At 34.7% G+C, this 22,828-nt stretch overlaps 2 protein-coding genes across 11 annotated transcripts in view; one reads left to right on the forward strand and one right to left on the reverse strand.

Moving 5' to 3' along the window:
* The first annotated feature begins 1,422 nt into the window (after positions 1-1,422).
* On the forward strand, positions 1,423-2,505 carry LOC112453152 (F-box/LRR-repeat protein 4-like). Its single transcript, XM_025013732.1, has 3 exons — positions 1,423-1,600; positions 1,686-2,037; positions 2,193-2,505. The coding sequence occupies exons 1-3, from the start codon at positions 1,477-1,479 to the stop codon at positions 2,503-2,505; spliced, it is 789 nt and encodes a 262-aa protein (XP_024869500.1). The 5' UTR covers positions 1,423-1,476.
* Positions 2,506-7,000: 4,495 nt separating this feature from the next.
* LOC112453150 (syntaxin-binding protein 5) overlaps positions 7,001-22,828 on the reverse strand; it is a 39,998-nt gene continuing 24,170 nt past the window's right edge. For 2 of the 10 annotated variants that reach the window (XM_025013722.1, XM_025013724.1), the window contains 10 exons: positions 21,951-22,476; positions 14,564-14,680; positions 14,149-14,268; positions 13,898-14,023; positions 13,548-13,754; positions 13,294-13,402; positions 11,093-11,176; positions 10,641-10,736; positions 10,381-10,505; positions 7,001-10,283 (listed from right to left, as the gene is read on the reverse strand). In XM_025013722.1, the coding sequence (XP_024869490.1) occupies positions 10,030-10,283; positions 10,381-10,505; positions 10,641-10,736; positions 11,093-11,176; positions 13,294-13,402; positions 13,548-13,754; positions 13,898-14,023; positions 14,149-14,268; positions 14,564-14,680; positions 21,951-22,476 (1,764 nt within the window). In that variant the 3' untranslated portion in view covers positions 7,001-10,029. Of the gene's footprint in view, positions 10,284-10,380; positions 10,506-10,640; positions 10,737-11,092; positions 11,177-13,293; positions 13,403-13,547; positions 13,755-13,897; positions 14,024-14,148; positions 14,269-14,563; positions 14,690-17,082; positions 17,582-19,462; positions 19,509-21,950; positions 22,477-22,828 lie in introns of all 10 variants that reach the window. The other 8 variants (XM_025013721.1, XM_025013723.1, XM_025013730.1 and 5 more) reach the window with 5 other exon arrangements.

Here is a 22,828-nt window from a genome sequence, read left to right on the forward strand (position 1 = left end):
TATTTCATACTGCCCCTGACATAATTGGGCCACCTGAATTTTCAAACTATAGAAAAGTCTTTCATTTACCATACTTTAAAAATGACTGGGTATGTGTATTTTCTAGTATTATCTTTTATTGTCCTGTACTGTAAAGTAATCGCAAACTAAATTTACACTACAAGAGTTTGTAGTATTTCACATTTTTTTATTTTTTAATACAGAAACTTCATAATTTTGGTATCTCAACATCTCCATGGCAAAACAAAGAACAGAATTACGAGCTTCATGTAATAGATTGGAATGAGGAGGCGTCGGTCAAAAAGAATTATATTGGTATGTAATTGTATTAGTATGTAATGTATTAATATTTAAATTAATGAATAAGATATTGTTAAAGATATATTTTTGCATGTTGAGAAGAGAATATAATTATATTTTCTATTTTGAAGATCTCAACTTTGATGAAGCTGTATATCCGATCAGAGTCTGTATTTACGAAATATATAATCCGGGAAACGTAACTCAAATTTGGGCTCAAGATTCTATAAATGATCAGTGGTTTCAATTGTGGGAGGAGTCGTCTCAGATTGTATCCTCGACAGCAAGATTATTTTCTCCACCGATATCTTGCAACTTTAAAACCGATTTTCTCAGATTGGTATTTAGAAACAGTTCACCTGCCTCTTACACAAAGCTAGATGCTGTGATGCTTATCGGTACATCAGAATTGATCCTTCCTAGAAATCCTAACGAGAGTTTAACAAATGTGTTAAAAAGAATTAACTGCATGTACTCTCCATACCATGAGGAAGTTCACAATTTAACAGAAGATTTTAAAAATCCACACTTGGATATAGTTCATCTGCAACAGAATTTTCCCAAATATTGCATTATTTGTAAAAGGTATATTATAATCATTGATATTAAGTAATATATTCAATATTTTTTTATTCTTTTAATAATAAATATTAATTTATTCTGATGTTATTTGCAGCGATGTAACGACCTCTTATAAGAGAAACAAAAAGGTATCTCGGGAGGTGATCCCGGGTTATGTACAACCCCTTGGACAAAGATATTCGCGTCGTATTTTATTAAAAAGCCATTCAAATTATACGAAGCATATGAAACTCTCTTCGGATGAGTCCAAGGAGCTATCAAGCAGTTTATCTGATCTTCCTGTAAAGTATTCTATAAGAAGTCTATTTTTCGTAATAATATTTATTGCAATGTCATCTCGTGTATTAAAGTTATATTTTATCTTTGCAGGATGAAATACTGCTAAAAATACTAAAAAACTTAGATTTGACAACGTTATGCTGCATGAGTTATGTAGATAAGCGCTTCAATAATTTAATACGGGACCCTGAACTCTATACACGTTTAAACGTGCGATGTGGATATATCACAGATATGGATGCTATGTTTTGTTATTTTACATCTAGATGTAAAAATTTGCAACAGTTAGATCTTACAGCAAGCTGCTTTGATGTTATGGATTTCGTAAACTTTCTTGACAATTGCGGTAGGCGTTTAACGCACTTAAGATTCAGGGACTGCGATTCTGTTGACAATTCTGTCTTACTTAAAATTTCAGAGATATGCAAAAATTTAAAAGGTACGTATGCATGTATATGTATATTGTGTATATATAATTGTTAAGATTAGATAAATTGCATATGACTAATACATATTCTTTTAAGAATTGGATCTAAATGGTTGTATACGTATAAACGACAAAGGATTTTCGTATCTCGAGAGACTGAATGCTTTGGAACATTTAAACTTTTGTAATCTATATATAAAGGCTCAACGTGTTTGCAAAATACTGCAAAAAAATCAATGGATGCGTGAGTTATATTTGGAAGATCTATATATATTTGAGTTAATGAAACTTGCGGACAGTAATAGAAGAAACCTAGACGTTGTCGCAATAGAGTTGAAAAATTCATGTCGCGACTTGGAAGTAATAAGTTTACGGTGTTCTAAATTTACATCTCAGGGTATTGATGCCCTTGCTGACTGTAAAAATTTACGAAAATTGTATCTTCCCCTGTAAGTATGTGCTACATTTTCTCTTAAAATATTATATTTTTTAATCAAAATTTGTGTGTTTGCTTTTCTTGAATTTCGAGCGTCTTGAAAATGTTACATTGATTTTCTCTTTGCGATTGAAATATACTGTAATAATTATATGACTTTTGTTATAGATACCCAATCGATGAGGACAGCTTGAGCAGATTACTTTCGTCCTGTCAACGTCTAGAAGTAGTTTATCTTGCCTATATTACCCTCACTGATCGCATTTTGAAATTACTAACGGGGTGCCAAAACTTGGAAGAGTTACATCTTTTTCATGTAAAACGTGCTACATATAAGAATTTATCCATTATTATGGAACAATGTCCTAAACTTCAAAAGTTTCATCTCATATGGTGTGATGTTAGTCGAAATAATTATAAGATTAATGAATGGAAGAAAGAATATTCGCATGTATCTGTCTACGTATTCGACTCAATATAATTTTAAAAGTTTCTGTTTACTATTTTGAGTCATATCAACAATTTACTTTTTATTTATATTTACTTTTTATATTTACATATTTACTTTTTAAAAATAATCTGGTAAACTATTGTATGTTGTAAAAGAAGTTAATGCTTAATAAAAATAAAATATTTATATTTATTTATTATTATATAAATAATAATCGATTATACATATAAATATAATCGAAGTGTTGAAGCCTTTTTTCCGCGATATGTTGATCGGTTGTCTCATTGCTGCGTTGCGGCTTGAATCACAGTCAAGATCGTTGTTATTCACATTGTAACAGTTTTATTACGTTGAAATTAACTTCTTATTTTTGAAAATGATAATGTTTAAAAAGAAAATGAACGCGTGGTCGCTACGCGTGTTAGAAGTGAAACTTCTGAAGGCAAGGCTTTAATTGCCATAACTTTTCTGAAATTAATACAAAAACTATACAACGGAATTAGTCACTCTAAGCCGCCCGCAACTCGAAAATGTAGTGTTACACGCAGTTCTCACTATTATATCCGTCTCATTGTTTTATCTTTTATACATGCAAAGGCACATGCAGGTTAATAGGATAGGCAGTATTGCATGTAGCGAGAGATAGCGCAGCAATCGAAAAGTTAAAATAATGACACTTTTTTTCATAGACTTCTATCGTAGTTGTAATTGCACGATATTGTTCTTCAATGTTTTCCCTAGAGAGCTAGATTCTCATTTTGTATATATAAACTGCAGTATTTTTGTATAACCAAATATTGTCGTCAGTGACAGCTCTATGTGCCTAAATTTTTAATTTTTTTTACGTTTTGGAAGTTAAAACCGATCTAGCCTTCTACATTTTTGTGCGTACTTTAATTCTAGACCAAATTTTTGCAATTCCGTAAAGCCAATTAAAAGTGGTTTGCTTTTAACTAAATGTCGGTAATTACTGCCACTACAGCATCCCCTTAAGGGATAGCAGTATAATTACCGACATTTTTTTGAACACACTAAACTTTTGAATTGGCTTTACAAAATTGAAAAAACTTTTTTACAGAATTAAAGTACGCACAAAAACAGAGTGCGCTGTAGTCGATTTTACATCAAAAACAAAAAAAATGAAAAAATTATAGTTTTGTTATCGATTTATGCAGTCGACTCGTGACAATTTTGCTGCACATAAAAATTTAAACTTTGTACGTATAAAATAAGCATACAGTGTATTCGGGATTACAAAAAAGAACAATGTTGTGCTTTCAGAAATGAGCCTATAAGATTTAGTATAAGAGAAAAATTGGTCTGAAAATCTCATATGTATGTATGTATGTATGCGTGTGGAGTAGTATTGTGTGTAGCGAGAGATGGCGCAGCAATCGAACAAGGACAGATGTCATTTCGTTAAAACAAAGACAGATATAGAGAAAACAATGTTAACATTATCGACATCGAGGAAGATCGGCTGACACTCCAGCATCCCCTTAAATGGCACACTGGTGCGAATGCGCATCAGAGACTTTTTCGACTCTTTGAATGGAGGGGAACATCGACAACAAAGTATTTATTCCTACTACCTGAAATATGTTTAAGAAAAAACCTTGTTTTCACTCTATAACCAATCGATTTCTCCCAGATTGATTATGGCTACGGTCAACGTGAAGCTACAAATGCTTCGAAGCATTCCTCTTCTCTTTTCTTTCAATGAAGAAAGAAAGAGAAGAAGAACGCTCCAAAACATTTGTAACGTCACGTTGACCGTAGCTTATAATGAAAATTTCATCTTAGAAAATAAGTATTGAAGTTTAAAATCCGTTTATTCCAACCGCTGCGCGCTGATTCAAACAAGCGCGCGGAATCCCAATTCGCACCAGTGTGCAATTTGAAGGTGCACAACTGAAGTGTGTCAGGGGTTAAATTAAATTAGATTCCAGAACATTATATATGTATATAAAAAGTTGTATAAAGATTTATTTTTGAAAGAAGTAGATTATATAATATTTATACTGCAAAAATGTTAATTCGAAAACAGATCAAGTTCTAGTAGTAGCAGAAGATTTCTAGTAGTAGGAAGATTTCTTCCACCATATTGAAAAAAGAGGGACAATATGCAAACAATTATTAGTAGTAACATCGAAACATTTTTCGTACTTGGAATCTAAATCGAAGAAACTCCAATCTCTTATAAATTTTCCAAATATTAAAAATATTTTTTTAAATATAATATACCTACATCCTTGCCATCGTCATCCATGCCAGTAGAGTACCTTTTTTAATTTAGCACAGCAAATAAGTGTACCCCGTAGAACTCGCTTATCAGACAAAACATTCGAGAAACTTTTATTTTTGAGAAATAAAAACATAAAATACTATTTTAATATCCCCTTTAAAATCTGCTTAATTTTTTTTTATAAATTTTTATAAATAGTCTCACAAAATTATCTAAAAAATTATCTAAATAAATCGCGATAATCATCTTTTATCTAGATTAATTAAAAACAAAACCATCTTCATCTCATCTAAGATAAATTTACGGATTTTCATCTTATCTTCATTTTACATAATTTTGAACTCATCTAAGGCAAACACTGCTCGTAAATGCCTTGCTCGAGAAACGCGACATGGACAGCCAGAACAAATAAATTTCGATCTATTGTTCCCTGTATGGCGAGAAAAGTCGCGTCGCGTCGCATCATAGCGAGTCGGCGGCTATGCGGTATACCCGAAGCTAAATTGAATTTTTTTTCAATTTATTCCACTTCGCGCGTGGCCGAGACGCCGGTGTAGTCAATGGGTAGTCTGTGCGCGACAGCCTCACCTATTCGCGTTAGATTCTCATTATTTTTAAATTGGAAATGAGAAGTGTGCGCGAGAGTGCGGTCGAGAGCACCTTCCGCCGACGCCGGGTCGCGTCGCGTCGCGTCGTGTCGCAACGCGTCGCGCCGGTGCATTATTCCACGCCGATGGGCGATGCCTATACCCGGCGAAGGTGGAGACGCAGAAATTAATTTAATTACGGGCCGGGTGTCAATAGCAGTCACCGTTCCTTTCGGTTAAAGAGCGAGGGGCAAAAAGGACGAGCTTTCTCCAAGAGCTTTGACTTACGAGGTTTTTCCTTAATTCATGGGAAGAGGATCGTCGCGCGGTACGATCTTTTAATTCATTTGCCATGCTAAACATCTCGATTGCTAAGCTAGAAATAAAAGTTTCTTTAAGAAAATATACGAGGAAATTAATCGGAAGATTATCTGCTTGTAGCATTGAAACTCGATGCGTAAAAAATTATTTAATTTAATTTACAAAACTAATTGTAAATAGTTTTATAATCAGAATTTGTGTTTAGGATAATGAAAAATCGACTCTAATTATACCGAAAAAATATTAGTTAACACTAGAGCTGACAATGATTAATTTCTAGTATTTAAGTATAAACTATCTATATATATATGTATATATATAGTGTCTAAATGTATATATATATATATATATATATATATACATATAGATATACATTTGGAAAAAAGGGGTAAGAGGGGAAAATAAATTGATCAACTTAATCATTTATATATATTGTAACAGGAAAACAAGAAACGGAAAATCTCAGACAATGCACCGTTATAAATTTAAGTAATTTAAGAAACCAATGATTTTATAGCTGCTTTGATAGTTTTTAAACAAAACATAATACCATAACGAATGGCATGCAAATATTAAGTGCGAAAGTCTTGTTTGGCAATCACGTGCTTTTAAGATAAAAAGCAATCAAAACAAAATTAATTATATTTGATATACAAAGTGGCATTACATTGAATATAGAGAAAACGTTGTTTTTGAACTTCGAGTTAAACTCATTTATTAAATTGGAGCCAAGATACAGTCTGTAGCCGAGGCAGTACTCTTACAATTATAAGATGATACCTATATTGTCTATCTGTTAAAATAAAAATTCTACTAGATTATTAATAGTTAATAGTATAAATCGAGAGCATTAAATATTTTGTCGCGCTTAAAGATAGACTTCTTTCGTTTATAATATTGAATTTAGTAGCGCACTACTTGCACAAATAAAAAATTATTTGCAATAATATCAAAGATTTTTTAAAGAAGACAAGATATCATAATTCTAAAAAAGAGAGAGATAGATAGATGGATAGATAGATAGATAGATAGATAGATAGAGAGAGAGAGAGAGAGAGAGAGGAGAGAGAGAGAGAGAGAGAGAGAGAGAGAAGAACATGATACATCTATTAACAAAATCGATCTCGAACGAGCTACATGAAAGAAATCTCTCCCCTTTTCTTTATTCGTCTCTAATTAATAATTTAAAAAATTATACGTTATACGTTATACAAAATTTAGTTAAGTACATAGTAAAAAGGTATCTGTTATATCTCTATTTGCAGATCACTAAAAGGATTTTAAGATGTGTATGTTCCGTTTATCTCTGTCCAGCCCAACGAGAATCTCTCTAACATTGTAGATCATGTTTGAAATTAATTAATATCGTATGTATATGTGAGCTATATATTTATCTGTAATTTAGACATATCTGTACATTCTACGATTCTATAATTGTTGTACGCTATCATTTATACAATATATTATTAATCAGATATAATAACAAAAACAATATAGAAAACAGAATCCTCCTATTTTAATAAGAAACTTGATTTAATTAGAATAAATATGGGCTAGAAAGAGAGAGTTAGAAATTTGCTTTATAAACAGCATTTGCTGGGTTTTACGACTATAGTACATAAAAAGATATAAGCGGTAGAACTAAAGCGGTAAGCAAATCGATTAATTACAGTCGAGTGTTTCCGATCTCATATCGAGGCTTTTTTTATGTACTATGGCCTGTAAAGTAGTAAAACTGTTATCAGAAATTTCCTTGAGATATGTTTGCATTCTTTGATAAATAATGAGAAACTATCGACGAATATATTAGTCTTTGTGCAACGAATGTTAGAATATATTACTGCAACATTTAAATAATAATGTAATATGCCTGTTCTCTGTAACTAGCTCACATTAAATCTATCTATTCTATTATTATAACGGTAAAACGAGCCTTCACTCTGAAAGAACACCTCTTCCCTCTAATTTGTATATCGGCATTCGTAATTCGAACATTAACAAATCTCTCCGCTGCTTAGGATACTTTATACTTTATTTTGAATGTATCTTATCTACCATTGAACTGCTTACATACTGAGTGTCGGGTATTTCGAGGAATAATAATTCTAGATAGTTAGATAGTGGAACGTTTGTCAGAGTTAGCAGCTTAGGTAAAACGGGATCGGAGCTCAGAGTCAACGCTAATCTGCGCACTCTCACGAACGTATTACAAATTCAGCATCAGTATGGATTCTCAAACTACGGTTCGCACGCTACAATTCGCTCGACGAACGAGCTCGCGCTCTTTTTGTACTAGTAATCGATAGTGAAGACATCCCGTGACAAGAGTGTGTAATGGGACAACGAATTTATATACGTGTATATTGTCCAAGGGAAATTATACCATGAGCTCGAATCAATTCGAAAAATGCATTCTAAGTAATCTTCTGCGGGCACATTATTAAGTATACGAGTGATTAGTACCATAAACATCAACTATACAGTTATTGCTATGGAAGCAGTACGACGATTCAGAGCCTCGATAAATTCAACGAACTTATCACATACATATATATATATATATAAACATAACATATACATATGACCAAATATATATGTATATATACATATACCTTTTTGTAGGCCGGTTCTACAATCAGTCGTATGTCGGAGTCGGATGTCGGAACGTAGCTGATGGTCCAATGAGGAAAATTCGTTTTCGAAAAAGAAAATTCTCTCATTGGACCATCGGCTGCGTCCCGAAATCCGACTACGACTACGACGTACGACTGATTGTAGAACCGGCCGTATATACATATATATATTATATAAATCTATATATATATATATATATATATATATATATATCTGGTTACTTGTATATGTATATTTTATATTTTATATATTGTCTTTAATTAATCTAAACTATGTGTAGTGCTAAAATTACAATAGTTTTACTACAACTCATGTCACGTCGGTTAGATGTGTCGTAAATCCAGTTGAACTTATCGTCGGCATCGAAACAGCGTAACTCATAATACATTGTTATATAAACAGCTTTATAACGCGAAATCTGTCCTACTTATATTCATCTTTTTTATATATACATAGCACGTCTAGCGATAACTACAATCGATAACAACTAATACATTCTTATCAGCGTGGCGAGTATAGCAGCTTTTGCGGCCTGCGCAACACCCGCCATTCTGGATAAAATATATTTCATTGCATTCAACTTTTATCCAATTTACTCTTTCTCACCGAGTAATTAACTACATTTTATTGTCAATGCATTCGGAATGGTGTCGCTGTGCCGTCTTGCCTACGTTCATAACTTTCGTAAAATATCCACAAAAATCATTTCTGTCGAGCCTAACAAATTTCTCATTTGCACTCGTGTAACTTGATAGACTTACGAATCTTAAGAATCGCATTCGTTTTATCCCTTAATGCAGTATTTACGAAAGTGTCTGCGATCGTGTAACGATAAATACTTAAATACAAGTCAGCTTACAATGTACACGATTATAAAATTTACATTCGCGGAATAAGAATTATTAGTCAATAACAACTCTTCTCTATAATGACTGTTTTACTAGAAGTTTTCAATGGCATTGTTAATATATGAGTTGCCATGTATATTTTGTTCCAATATAATATATATTTTCTCTCTTACATAACACATAATATTAATCTAATATAGGAGAACTCATGTTTTATATATAAGTACTAGTTTAGTCGATTTATAACTAATGCGATTCTTATCGTTTCACTCGATTCCATCTATTCGGAAGTGCTTAAACTCTGCAACAATGTGACGTTCGTAAATACTTATTGGCAATTCTTTGCTGAGAAGCAAACAAGGCAAGGCGCCATTAAACACGTTCACAGGACGTCCGAATGAATTAACGAGTGCCACCGGTTAAAAGGCGAATTATTACATAATTGCTTATATTGACTCGCGTATATTTCTGTCGCATCTTTGCGTATAAGTACTTTATATTTTAAATAATTATACATACATGTCACATCCGCGCAAATGCATCGCGGCATTTGGCCGCGGCCTCTCCGACATCCCTCTTTTATTCATCCATACGCAAAAATTTACACAATTGAGAGATCGTCGCCATACTACTCCGCTTTGAAATATATGTTGTTGTTGTTTTTCGCTATATATGTTTATCTCGTTTACAGCATGTGCGTGTGTACCATGTGCATCGCACAGGTGATCGCATGTACATGTATCCATTTTATCTCTCTCCCTTCGTGTAGATGTTTCCCATATGTGCGTTTTTGTGAGGATCGTAGTATAGCTAGCTTTTAATTTCTTAATACAATAAAACTCATAGACGAAACACGAACGCTAAATAAATAACTAAAGAAACGTGCGTCATCCCATCGGACTCGGATCGAATGGCTTTCTCATAGCTGGTACCATTTCTTGTCTTTGTACTTGAGCATCAGTCCGTGAGCGCTCGTCGCAAAGTTCTCGGCCTCCGACGCCATGCGCGCAGACCGATCTTCGAGCTGCGACAACTTCTCGCCGCGCTCCACGACCATCTGGTGTGCCATATTTACTTCGCCCGTTGCGCAAGAGACCCGTTCTCGCATAGCTTCGTTTGGTCCTGGAATATGTTTTGCCACTGTGCGCGACGCACGACCGCTAGATTCACCGACTGCAATCAGTATCGGTATAAGCGTTAGCTTGCTCCGAATTACTCATTTCTTCATTTTCAATTTGTTCGTTGTAAAAAGTAAAAAAAGTCTACTTACACAACTCTTCTCGATCGACACTCCTCGAGCCACCACCGAATAAACCTTTGAAGAAACTCTCTTTGGGCGGTTCTGGCATATCGTGGCCAATAAACAGATCACCCATCATCTCCGTCAATTCGCCGCTAATCAAATAGAAATATAGCTGATGTATAGTCATACTTAACGGTAGATAGAATGCGTCAATATGTGAATCCAATACATAAAACTAAACTTATTTTATTGAACTAAAAATAAAATTGATGCACGTAAAACAATACCAGAATTCACTCGAAACGGAGAACTTCTGTATTTCCATCGGTGACGATAAGTATAAACCGTGGCCTCGATTGCTGAAGCAAAGCGTCTTTGCGATCCTGCAAAAAATATGCACAAGGCAGTTTTACTGCGATGCGTTGTTTCATAGGGTATATAATAGATTGCATATAAAATGACAATATCGGGGTACAACTGTAAAAGAGTGTCCAGTGTGCGGTTTTATATTACATGGCATAAAGCTTTGGTAAGTGGTAAAAATCAGAGGTTGATAGTTATAGAGGTTTTAACAGTTATAGAGGTGGCGCGAGAAACGCTTTCCTATGTGAAACATTATGAAGCTGGAAACAAAAATTGTGAAATCGAAAAGAGATAGTACATTGCACGCAAGGCACTTGTGTTGTGTTGTGTCAAGGTTTTTTTACGTGTGGTTAGCTGTACTTCATAGATGACTTACTGATCGGTATCGCCATTAACAAAGAGTTGATGACCCCATATGGTCAACATGGGGTCTACAATGCCGTGTTTTGTGGTCTGAAAACTGTTAGAGATTACAGAGACAGGAGGAAAGTGAGCGTACGACCGTACACGGGTCAATATAAGATTTACGTTATCAATGTTATCATTAATTAGCATTAACCCTTAAAACAGCCAGCCCAGTTATTTTCAAAAAGACTCTCTCTACATGTTCGCACGATATATCTTATTCTCTGTATATGTATAAAAATTTGTAATATGAAACAGACGATAATGGTAAATGTTGCCTGAAAGTTCGTAGTGTAAGTTTTTGCGTAGATTCTGCTAAGTAAGAAATCGTAGACATGATACATGACAGAGATAGAGAAATTTCAAAATAAAAGTCATAGAATTTGCAGATGAAGAATTGCCATAGACAGTTTTATATCGCGTGGTTGTGAAACATTGTGCGAAAGAGCGTAATCATAACCGACTCAAAGTATTTCCAATTTTAATTTTAAACAAGCAGATCCGCATTTTCATTCGTTTCACAACGCTGCATTCTCTGAAAATCTAGAGTATATGCTCTGAGATAAAGAGTGCAATAGAAGTGCTCGTAAAAAATGCTACAAATGACGCATGCTCTAATTGTGTTAAGGGTTAACGAGTGCGCTTATTGCAGAGAAGTCACATGCTAATATTATCGCGCGCGCGCGCGCGCGTTAATGGTTATTAATACACTTCTGAATAAATATTCATATAAGTATAGAGCAATATATATTAGTATGTATATAGATATATAAGTTATCGTCAACTCTCTTCATACTTTTTTATAGGCGATATTTCGTAAATAGCAAGTTATTAACATCGATAAAAAGATAAGCTGCTACGGATTTATGTAGCTCCTAGACATTCGTAATTCCTACTTAATATAGAAAGAAATATCCAGAAGTGTGCTATATTATCCATTTCTAAATACGTCTACACTCAATTTATTTATATAAATTTATGTTTCTAAAATATGTGTAATCATACATAGCTGAATCTTTATATCGCACAGAATGTTTAATAATTGCATACTTCTGGAGAATGCTATACACATATATAAATATAGGCGTAGTATTATTATAAATAGAATTTGATAGAAAATTGATAAATCGAAATACTCTTAAGAATAAGTACCTGATGGCTATAATATCGTTTCAGTAACGCATATACCTCTGGCTTTGGTACTTTATCTAGATCTACTCGATGATGCTAGCTAGTAGGCGAAGTTCAAATTTGCGTTTATTATTGTTCTACTGCGAATAAATATAAAGTTTAAATAATAAGAATAAGCAAAATTTCAATAGGATTAACTTATTTCATGCGCCGTAATAATGAAATATTCCAAATAAACTTGTAATATAACCAACTATACAAATGCAGAAGATAAATTTTGCTACGAAAGCTTTAATGATATCAATTTAAAATTGTCTTAATGCAGCAGATAAGCCTCCTCTTATAAACGATAAATAATTCGTCGCTGTTGTTTAATTTAACAAAGAATTTCTGGCCTTTCCTTTACCTTTTGAAAACTAGCTCCTATTTTCTGTTTTCTAATAAGAATCAATATAATTACGTATAAAATACCATATTTAAAACTTATGATTTAATATAATATCAGCCGTCTTCCAACCTAATTGTAAAGCGTTAGAACCTCTTCTGTAAAGCGTTAGAACTGTAAAGCTTCATTGGCAATGATACTTTTACACAAAAAATATATATACAAAAATATATATTTTTCTGATTTTCTTAGTGTGAGATTAATGATAGAAACAATTTCTATGCAAATTTAGGTACCTATCCCTTAAAAAGCTAATTTCACTAATTTCAAATATATTTGTGGAAATATATCCAGTTATTACAAATATTAACATTACTAGCATGACATCGCTAATTTATGACTGCATCATAAATAGATATGCAGTGAATATTATTTTAATCTACATATAACATTTTTATACCATTCTTAACTATGTAGTATGTGATTTTCAATATTTTTATAAATATGTATATTATATTAAAAATAAAAAATGTAGAAGTTTTTGCGATATTACAATAGCATATAGTGCAACGCATCATGTGCAAATATTGCCACTATCATATTGCCTTGATAGCTAAAATAAAAGAATTAGGACAGATTAGAGTTACTTTTCTTACCTCAAATCTATAAGAGGTAGAAAATCAACGTCTATCAACGGTCTCAGGCTGGGTAAACTGTACGTTGTGATGTGACCATTCGAAACGTAACATACTAGGCAGACGTTATCTAGACAGAAATGTTTCGTGAGGATGAGATATTGTAAAAGAATTGCACATTTTTAAATAATCACATGACAAATAATAAGCCGGCATGACAATTATATCTTTATTTGCGTTGCGCCTAAAAAAAAAAAAAAAAACATGGACTATACCTTTCAATGTTGTAACTTCTGCCTTAATTACGATATGAGTCTCTGCCAGTTGTTGCCTATATACACAATTTTGGGAGGGTAACGCCACAACTCTCGCTTGCTTCTCTGACACAAGTGCGACAAATTGTCTGTCCTCGAAATTGTCCCCACCGATTTGCGTGTTCGTCGACGGTGACATGCGGCTATTTGTACATTTTCCTTGACTCTCTTTAACAAAAATCCATCGTTAATGGGACATACATATAAAAAAAACCTTCAAAACAAACATAAAAATCACGGAATATATACAAAATCTAAAATCGCAATCTCTATACTCGCGGATATTAGTAAGTATAGGAAGTAAAGCCTACTATTCCGTTCTTTGCCATCCGTGCTCTCGTCTTTCCAGGACTCGTACGAATACGGGATCAGAGCGCCGTTGCAATCTAAGAATGACATCGATAGGATACAACCCTTGAGTTTGAAAGTAGATCCATCTGCACATAGGAAACACGCGTTAAACCGTATTACGTGCTACGAATAATATAAAACAAGAAAAAACAGCCACAAAAGTAATATTTAAAATTGGCTAAATACTAAATATTTAAAAAAATCTGCTTACTACAGGTAGACACAACCACTGGGTGAGCATGACGTTCGCTGTGGGCAGGCGTATTGAATATAACAGTCTGTACAGATCCCAGAGACGTGCCAATCCATAACGTCGGCATGCCGCTTGTATCTTAAAAAAATAATGAAATTATCATAAATAATCCACCGCATAACGCGTTGTCCAATACGTCTGATACAACGTCTATAATTAATATGTTTTGTACTCATACAATTTTGACTTTTTTTTAATTCTTGATATTTATTTTAAACAAGACCTTGTTTACAAAAACAAAAGAATCAGTAATAATTATTTGCATGATCAGACTAGTGTACATTAATAAAAAGATGCATAACGCGGATATGCGTGAAACAATTTACGAGCGATTTACGATTTTTTAAAGCAAAGTTTACGCTGATCTACGTACCGTTTTTTTTCGTATAAGAATCCGCAAATGTAAGGCAGCTTATGGTTTCTGTGGTGATGTTTTCGAGGGATGACATACTCGAACTCCTTGATCGTTGGAAGGAACCGTCGAATTTGTCTATCCGACCAGCGGTCCCAAAAAAAATACTCGATTATTTATAGAATAAGGCGCGCCACTTCTTTCCGGGCTACTAAGAAGCATGCACAATGACTATCGAAATTATATTTTTCGACACGTTTACATCGTCTTTACGTAGTGTATACCGCAAAGTGTAAACTAGTGAAGTCAGAACACTTATCAGAGACAGCGCAGCTTCAAGAGGACAGTAATAATAATGATCGTGACAATGAAAATGCTGATTATGGCAACGACGATGACAATGACAATAATAATAATAATAATAACAGCGACAGCAACAACAATTATCACGATCAAGATCTCTCGACCGCAGTTCACGTATTAATTATCCTTCATACACTTTAGACTCATCAGGAATATCAAGTCAATTATACAAAAATTTACACAGATGCATACAACGACGCACGCCACATTCACACATACGCACACACGAACGCATAGTATCACGTCCAATTAGCGCAGAATTAGAGATTTATCGTTCACAGACTAAGTCTTGAATAAGTAAGCTAGGTAGTAGACGAGTGACACGAGAAGAAGAATCACTCTTGCATGCACGCGTAAGATATCCGGCCGATCACCGGATTGTGTGGTGATGAAAGTGTCGTCGACATCGATCAAGTTCTCCGTAATGTAAATATAAACTGAACCAAATCAATACATCTTGTAGCCGATGCAATTTTTTGAAGACGAGATTCGTGAAAAATACTTTAAGATACTTTATATAAATAATTCTGTAAAATAAACGAACGTATGTTATGCAGGTAACATATCATGTATTCGAATATAATTCAATACAGTACGTTACCTAATGTCACATACGAGTTGGTTCTTGAATTGAATCCACACATAATTGTCTTACTGCACATATATAATGGATATATAGCCGTATTGTTGGAAATAATTGTCTCTATCCATTCAACAATTGTAAATTAAATTAAAATATTTTAAATAAAACATTTGTTTGTAAAATACTGCGACAAAACACGATACGAAAAAGGTGAGATTATTTTTCTAACGGAAAACTTAGATCTGAGATTCTGCCGATGGCAAATATGGTTCTTAGAAAATAAATTAACACGTAGCGCGATATCGGTGGTGTCAGAGTCAGGTTTTAGAGGAGTTGCATGAGAATATCAGTCCTAGTTTTCGTGTAATAACACGATAGAAGATAACATTAATATGCGAAAGGATCGTTTCACAAATGCGGACAGAACGATAAGCTTTATGACAAAAACATGTATTGTTCGAGACGAGAAGATGTTAACCGGTGATACTCGGTCCCTCCGACATGTTTGCACATTCACCGTGCACAGTCCATCCTATTTATCATTATATTCACATTAGGTGCATCTTAGATTGTGCATCGAGCTGAGAGAAGTAATTATCTGAGAGATGCAACGTTATAGACCACATCTATGAAAGAAGCAGAAATCAAAAGTTTGCCAAATAGGCGAAAAGAGCAGGAAAGAGTATCTCTTTTCGAGGGTGCAGTGTGACAACTAGAAATCACGCAGTCTAGACGGTGTGCCATTTCGTGTTTATTTAGAAAAGGTTCCACTAAAGAGCATATACAAGTCAGAAAGAAAGAGATGCATCGTAGTGAGAACTACCGAAGTCACTTTCACACTCAGATCAGGTAAAGACCAGACAGTATCTATTGAGTCTAGACAATAGAAAAACGTATGTCGTGCTGGAAGAATCTCGGGAACAACGTTGCTTTTACGTGCAACAAATCAACTTTATAACAAATCACAAAGAAAAAAATACAAGTTATTAAAAAATGACTAGTTCAAGTCAGTCTCGAAATTGATCCGAAGTTTATTTCCCAATGAAAAGGAGAAATAAAAATATCGTAGAAATAGATACACGAAACGATGTTAAAGAATTAAGGGCCACTTCGACCAAGCTCTGATTAACTTAATCGATAATTAGTCCATCGGGAATGACCAATCGCATTTGCCAATCTGCTTAATGAGAAAATGTGATTGGTCATTTCCAATGGACTAATCAACGATTAAGTTAATCGGAGTTTAGTCGAAATGGCCCTAAGTAACATAGAAGAATGAATATACATGACATTACTAACGTGAGAGAAAAAAGATTAAATAACAAAGTTAAATTATTAAATTTTTCAAATTAGACGTATAATCTAATATGCAGCAACTTTGCGCAAGAGATCCGCACTCTCCGAGCTTGAAAAAAATTCGATCCGAAAAGAATCGCTCTATAGTCACAATGAAATCAAACTAAAGATCAAGCGATCAGAGAGAGAAATAGTTTTCCCATTCGGTGTCACAGAAAGAACAATATATATCGGTAGTCTACATAGTGGTTAGTCCATAGATAAATACAGTTACAGTGGCCTGTATCGGTAATACTACCAAAGCTGCTATACTGTCTGGTGTTGGTGAGGATATTCTGGTAGTTCAAAGACGCTTGAGGGACGGCTGAGGGGTAGCTTCTCATCTCCGTGCTACGCTGAGCGTAGAATAGCGAAACTGTCGGAAAAGCGGCGGCAGCACCCGTGGCGGAGTCCACTTCGAAGTGGGTGGTAGCGGTGCTCAGACACTTCTGGAGCTTCCTTATGCCCTGGGTGCGCGGGTGACGTTGATCTAACGTGACACCCTTGCGCGACACCGTATTAATTTCCTCGTCGGTGCCGCTAATCGCGCCGGCGGCGGCATTACGGATACCCGAGCGAGTTACATTAACACCAGCACTAGGGCCTCCACCACCGTCATTATTGTTAGCGCCGTTGGTGCCGCTGCCACCGGTGCTACAACCATCACTATTATCACCATTGTCACCTCTCTCACCTCTCTCACCACCAACACCCACTGTACTTCTTCCTGTCACCGGCAATACGCACATCCCGTTCATCTACAAATCAGGCGACAAGTCAAACGTGAAGGAAACATACGACACGGTCATTGCTTTTGTTTATAAAGCAAATTTGTGTGTGGACTGAACTCTTTGGGATATGAAAATGTAATAAACGCGCGGGTTTTCTATCAAGCTTTCATCAAAACGCAAGTAACAAAAGCACGTGGAAAATAAATTTTCATATTCGTTTTTAATTTTCGCTTGCCAGATTGTTGTATCACACGGGCAATTATTTGCACATTATTTTATTATTTATATTTACTTTTTATAAAACGTATAGAATTATATAGAAATATATATACACGTCAAACAAGATACAAAAATACTTTTTATCATAATATTGATTAACTAAGAATGTAAATGGAACTGAAACGATCATACAAGCTTAATAGAAATATTGAAAATATTAAATACTAAATAATATCAAACGAAACAGTGTAGAAATGTATTTTATCTGTAACGGTATCATGTTTAAGAATATTTAAGCAAATTTATTTAAATATTACAATTAATATCGGTATAGAACGTGCTAAAACGTAAATCGTCTAAACGTTTTCATAAATTTAAATATATAAATTTGAATTCCCACCCTAAAATCGAAGAGAATCAAGCTATAAATAATGAATAATGTGTCAATAAAACTAAACCAATAAGCTGAGAATCGCTGGCGGGAGAAATGTTGATCGACAATGCGATTACTCTTTCTCCCTTGTTTGCCTCAACTATTAAATGATGCATATACGCGACAACGTTTTAATAAAGAAATCTCATTTGCCTACTCGTTGAAAGGTTCTTATGTACATACATCGTTCGCGATAACATATCGAAAAACGCTCTTCTCACGTTGTTTCGATAGCAATGACACAAAAACGTATCTTCATCTCAAGCAGATGCTGCGTGACACTATTTGGGAAGCGATATAACTCGTCAGAGCCATGATGAAAGTGGACATTTGTGCGTATGACACAATCGCAGCACATCGTTTCATTAGACAGGAAAATCAAAAAATCGACACTTCTCTCTTCCACCTCTCTGCGACTCTGCGTTCCGTCATGCGGAAATGAACGACAGAGATCCCTCGATAAAGACCGAACCAAAAACACTTCCGTTCAGCTCGATTGGATTTTGTCTCGACTATCCGAGACTTGTGTCGAGCAAGCTCGATATAATAGTTCATTGTTGCTGTCTGCACTGGGGCTGACATCACGGAAGATGTTGGCGAGAGGAAAATGTAACGATAAACAACCTGCTCGTGTTGTACACCTCGTGCTTGGTTGCTCGCTATGTGGAATATATATCAGCATATTATGCAGAGTCCTCTATAGCAGTCAGTCAATGTCGAGATACAAATTTGAAATAAAAATTTGAATACACTCGCAAAAGCGTCCTGTCAAGAGCGTCTTATAACACGCGTCTTAATATAATTTAATAAAAGATAAAGATGACCTCTTGTGTCCCGTTGTCATTGATGATGCGACGACCATCAGTGTTATTATTATTATTACTATTGCTATTTGCGTGCAAACCATCGAAAAAATTTCCAAAAGCTTTGAAAGCAATGTTGTACCGAGAGAAAGGTGTCTGGATAATATAAGAAGTTGGAAAATAAGAAGAGAGAGAGAAATCAATAGTGATTCTACATGTAGATTTGAAGGCAAGTGGATGTATACGCTCGATGTTAATAGTTCACGAATAGAATCCGATCTCTGGATTATACCATGACCGAGCTATAGGACGACAAGAACTCTCTGCCTATTAATTTGTAATGTGTATTCGTAACATCTTGACGATCTTGACTGAGATCTCGGTACTCAAGGAGTGTACTTTTCTCTCGGTGATAAGAACAACTGCCAAAAATATGAAAAACCTTGTTTTTACCTGAATCGACCTTGCTGTCGGGGAAGACCGCAAAATTGATTTGAACCTGAAAAAGTGTTAAAGTAGAATCTCTTCAAATTCGTATTTGCAGTGTAATATTGTGAATGGGGGACTTGGCGCCGGTACGGACAGGTTCGCGTTATCTCCTGTTGATATTTCCGCGAGAGCGAGAGGGGGGGGAGAGGGGTCTTTCCCACATTTTGCGAGCATATAAGAACAATGTTTACAAGTAGCCATAAAACTTGGAATGGAGTTGACACAAATGGATACCAAGACCAAATGGGAGGCGATGCACTTTCAAAATATCTACTATGCATTCCAGGTACTGGTAACCTAGGGGGTGGGAATACTAGAAATCTTAAGTGATACGGTTTTTTTTCCGACCTATTGACCTATTGACCTATCGACCAGAGCGGTTGCAAACTAAGAGTGATTCGGCAGGATAATAGCTTTAAGAAAAGGCAGTCGATGCAGTTTAGTGAAGCGTTGACATCCTTTAAAATGTATTCTTCTGAAAATAGTATATCAGAGACATATATTTTTACGGATATAAATTCAACGTACAATAACGTAGACCTGTGTTTGCGCCCGAAAAACTTTTGCCCGCGTATCTTACAATTAGGCGTAATTTACCACAGCCTGTCCCAATAAATTCATAGCTCTGCCTTCACAGTTAGACCAACAAAACTTGCAATATTATGCTGAATTGTGACACTGACTTTGTTATTTAAACGATAGACCGTGAACACTTTATAGTTTAGAGTGTAATCTGGCACCCTCTGATCCAAATCAGGAATGCATTTTAAAGAATTATCATTTTCAACATAAATCGCGCGTATTGTATTGTCCTCTAGCGGGGAAATTGTCTGCACTCTTCTATAAATTATCAGGCCTTTTCTTCACAATCGAAGAAACGTCGACACACTTCGGACGTGCCTAATCGTAATGTATCGATGAACTTATTGACTGACCATTATATTAGACTCTACATTTTGCGTGACCAGATTTCACATCAGTCTCTTATTCCACATAACTATAAAATATTTGCGTTACAGGAAATATCTAACAATTTCATTTCATGTTTTAATCTCACGATCGATGATATCTACGATATATTTCTGCTATCAAGTTCTTGCAAATACCTTGTTTTAAAGAGCTACAGTCGTGAATTATCATCCTTTCGTTCTATCGATATTTAATATTAAAAAATAAATACTCACGGAAATCAAATTTAAATAAATATATAAATAAATTGATGTGCATATGATAATTTTGTATAAGTCATCATTTTCACATTGCACATGTTGAAATATATGAAACACATGCTTTTCAAATACACGATAAATATAAAATAAATTGCTAATCATTTTCTCTCGTTTAATGACGTATAGGAATCAATCAAAATCATGTATCAACAGTATTTCAATTGCATTATAATTGCGTTGCTATCTCATCAATATGCACTGCATTAGACATGCAATAAATAAAAAATACTAATAACGGATAACTATGGAAATTTGCGAGCTATTTTACTCAATTTTAGGTATATGCGAGCATATTATTAGATTTATATAGAGTCCAAAAAGTTCTAAAAGTTCTTGCCATTAATATTTAATATTTATTTGTGTTTAAAACCAAAACTAATCTATCGTTTATAAAGTTTAGAGATGTCAACAATTATTGCAAGGATTTTCTTGCAAAAGTACATATATATTAGAAGCTCATTGTCACCTGTGTATTGACTGATTCATCTAAACATTAACTGTTTCGCATAAACCTTTGTGATGATAGCATGTTATAATGAAAACCAATATTGGGCAATGCAAAATAATTTCATGTTTTTCACAAAATTGCAAAAAAAAATATTTATTCTATATAATTAATGATCAAATTGGAAAATCTCTCCATTTAATATTCCAACAATATAAAACTCGATAATAATAACAACAAATCCTTGAGTTAAATTTTGAGAAAAAGAAAACGATAATATAATATAATAGAATAAATTTACTCTGTTTGCTTTGATTGAATTAATATCGAGTGAAGTTTCAATACGCGAAATTATACATCAGTACTCGAATTGATTAATTTTGAAATCACTCATTAATTTATTGCGATAAAATTTACCCAATTTTGGCGGAGATGCAGTTAGTGTGAGTTGTGTTAACGTTTCCTCTGGAAATAATTTTGAACGCATCTAAGAGCATCCTAGGCTTTGTGTTAAAAAAAAAGAGGCAGAAGCACGTCCAGGGCCAGCCGAGCTCTCTCTATGGTTAGTCTACACCCACCACATGTTCTCAGTCACAGATACAAATGCAATTTTATTGTTAATCGCACGCTTCCCGATCGAGGAAGGCTTCGATTGTTAGTAAGATTAATTACACGCACACATTCACATTTAACGTGAAAAATCTAACGAAGTAATATATCTCTAAGGACACACGGACGACACATAACGCTCTTCTACGTTAAATGTATAAACACTTACTGAATCTTCTTATAAGATTGCCGGTGAATGATTCGGAGGTAGCTCTCTCGGAAGTACTCTCCTCGCATCTTAGGTCACAAACGGTCGGCTCGTTCTTGGAAAATTTTAGATTCGGCACCGAGAGCAAACGACCCTCTCTCTTCGCCTGTTTGATCTTGGCGATATATTTCAATCTCGACGGTTTTAGCTCGTGTTCGGGCAAAGACAGATTCATCGGTCTTACTGCCTCGGTTTTTATGCCGATATTGTCATTGTTCATTATCGTTTTCTCGTTCTCAGTCTCCGTTGGGCTTCTAGCCTCTTGGATGTCTTGCTTCCTGTCATCAGTCTGAGGACTCTCGTGTCCAGGAGACTGGCTCTCCGGCGACAGCGAGGAGTCAGAGTCAACGCTTTCGACCGGCGATAGTGAACGACTCGTGCTGGCCGCTTCGTTGATATTGCAGTAAAACGTGGAAGACTTTTGACTACCAGTATCGCCGCCTATCTGCTGGCATTGGGGTACTTGCATGAGCCCCGATGACGAGCTCTTTCGGAAACATAAATATGTACATTGTAAAACGATATTAAATTTATATAAAAAAGCAGGAATATAATTTTACTAAGAAAAAAAAAGCAATTTCCGACATAAGCGCTCAAGATTAATTTTTTTACACAAGTTTTTTTTATAATTAAGTGTGATTCCATGATGTAATATAAGATTAAATATCTTTTTCATAAACTTTTAAGTCAAACAGGAAAAAAACATTGCCTTTACGCTGATCTATTATACTTATAAGAATAAGAATATAAACAATGCAGAGATATGAGAATGCAATGGCTGAATCGTAAGCTAGCGCTAAAAACGTTGTAAGATATTTCGCGTAGGCCACATAGTAACA

The sequence above is a fragment of the Temnothorax curvispinosus genome, unplaced genomic scaffold, assembly GCF_003070985.1.
Source record: "Temnothorax curvispinosus isolate PA1 unplaced genomic scaffold, ASM307098v1 QBEX01004092.1, whole genome shotgun sequence".
In the NCBI taxonomy this organism is placed as follows: Eukaryota; Metazoa; Arthropoda; class Insecta; order Hymenoptera; family Formicidae; genus Temnothorax; species Temnothorax curvispinosus.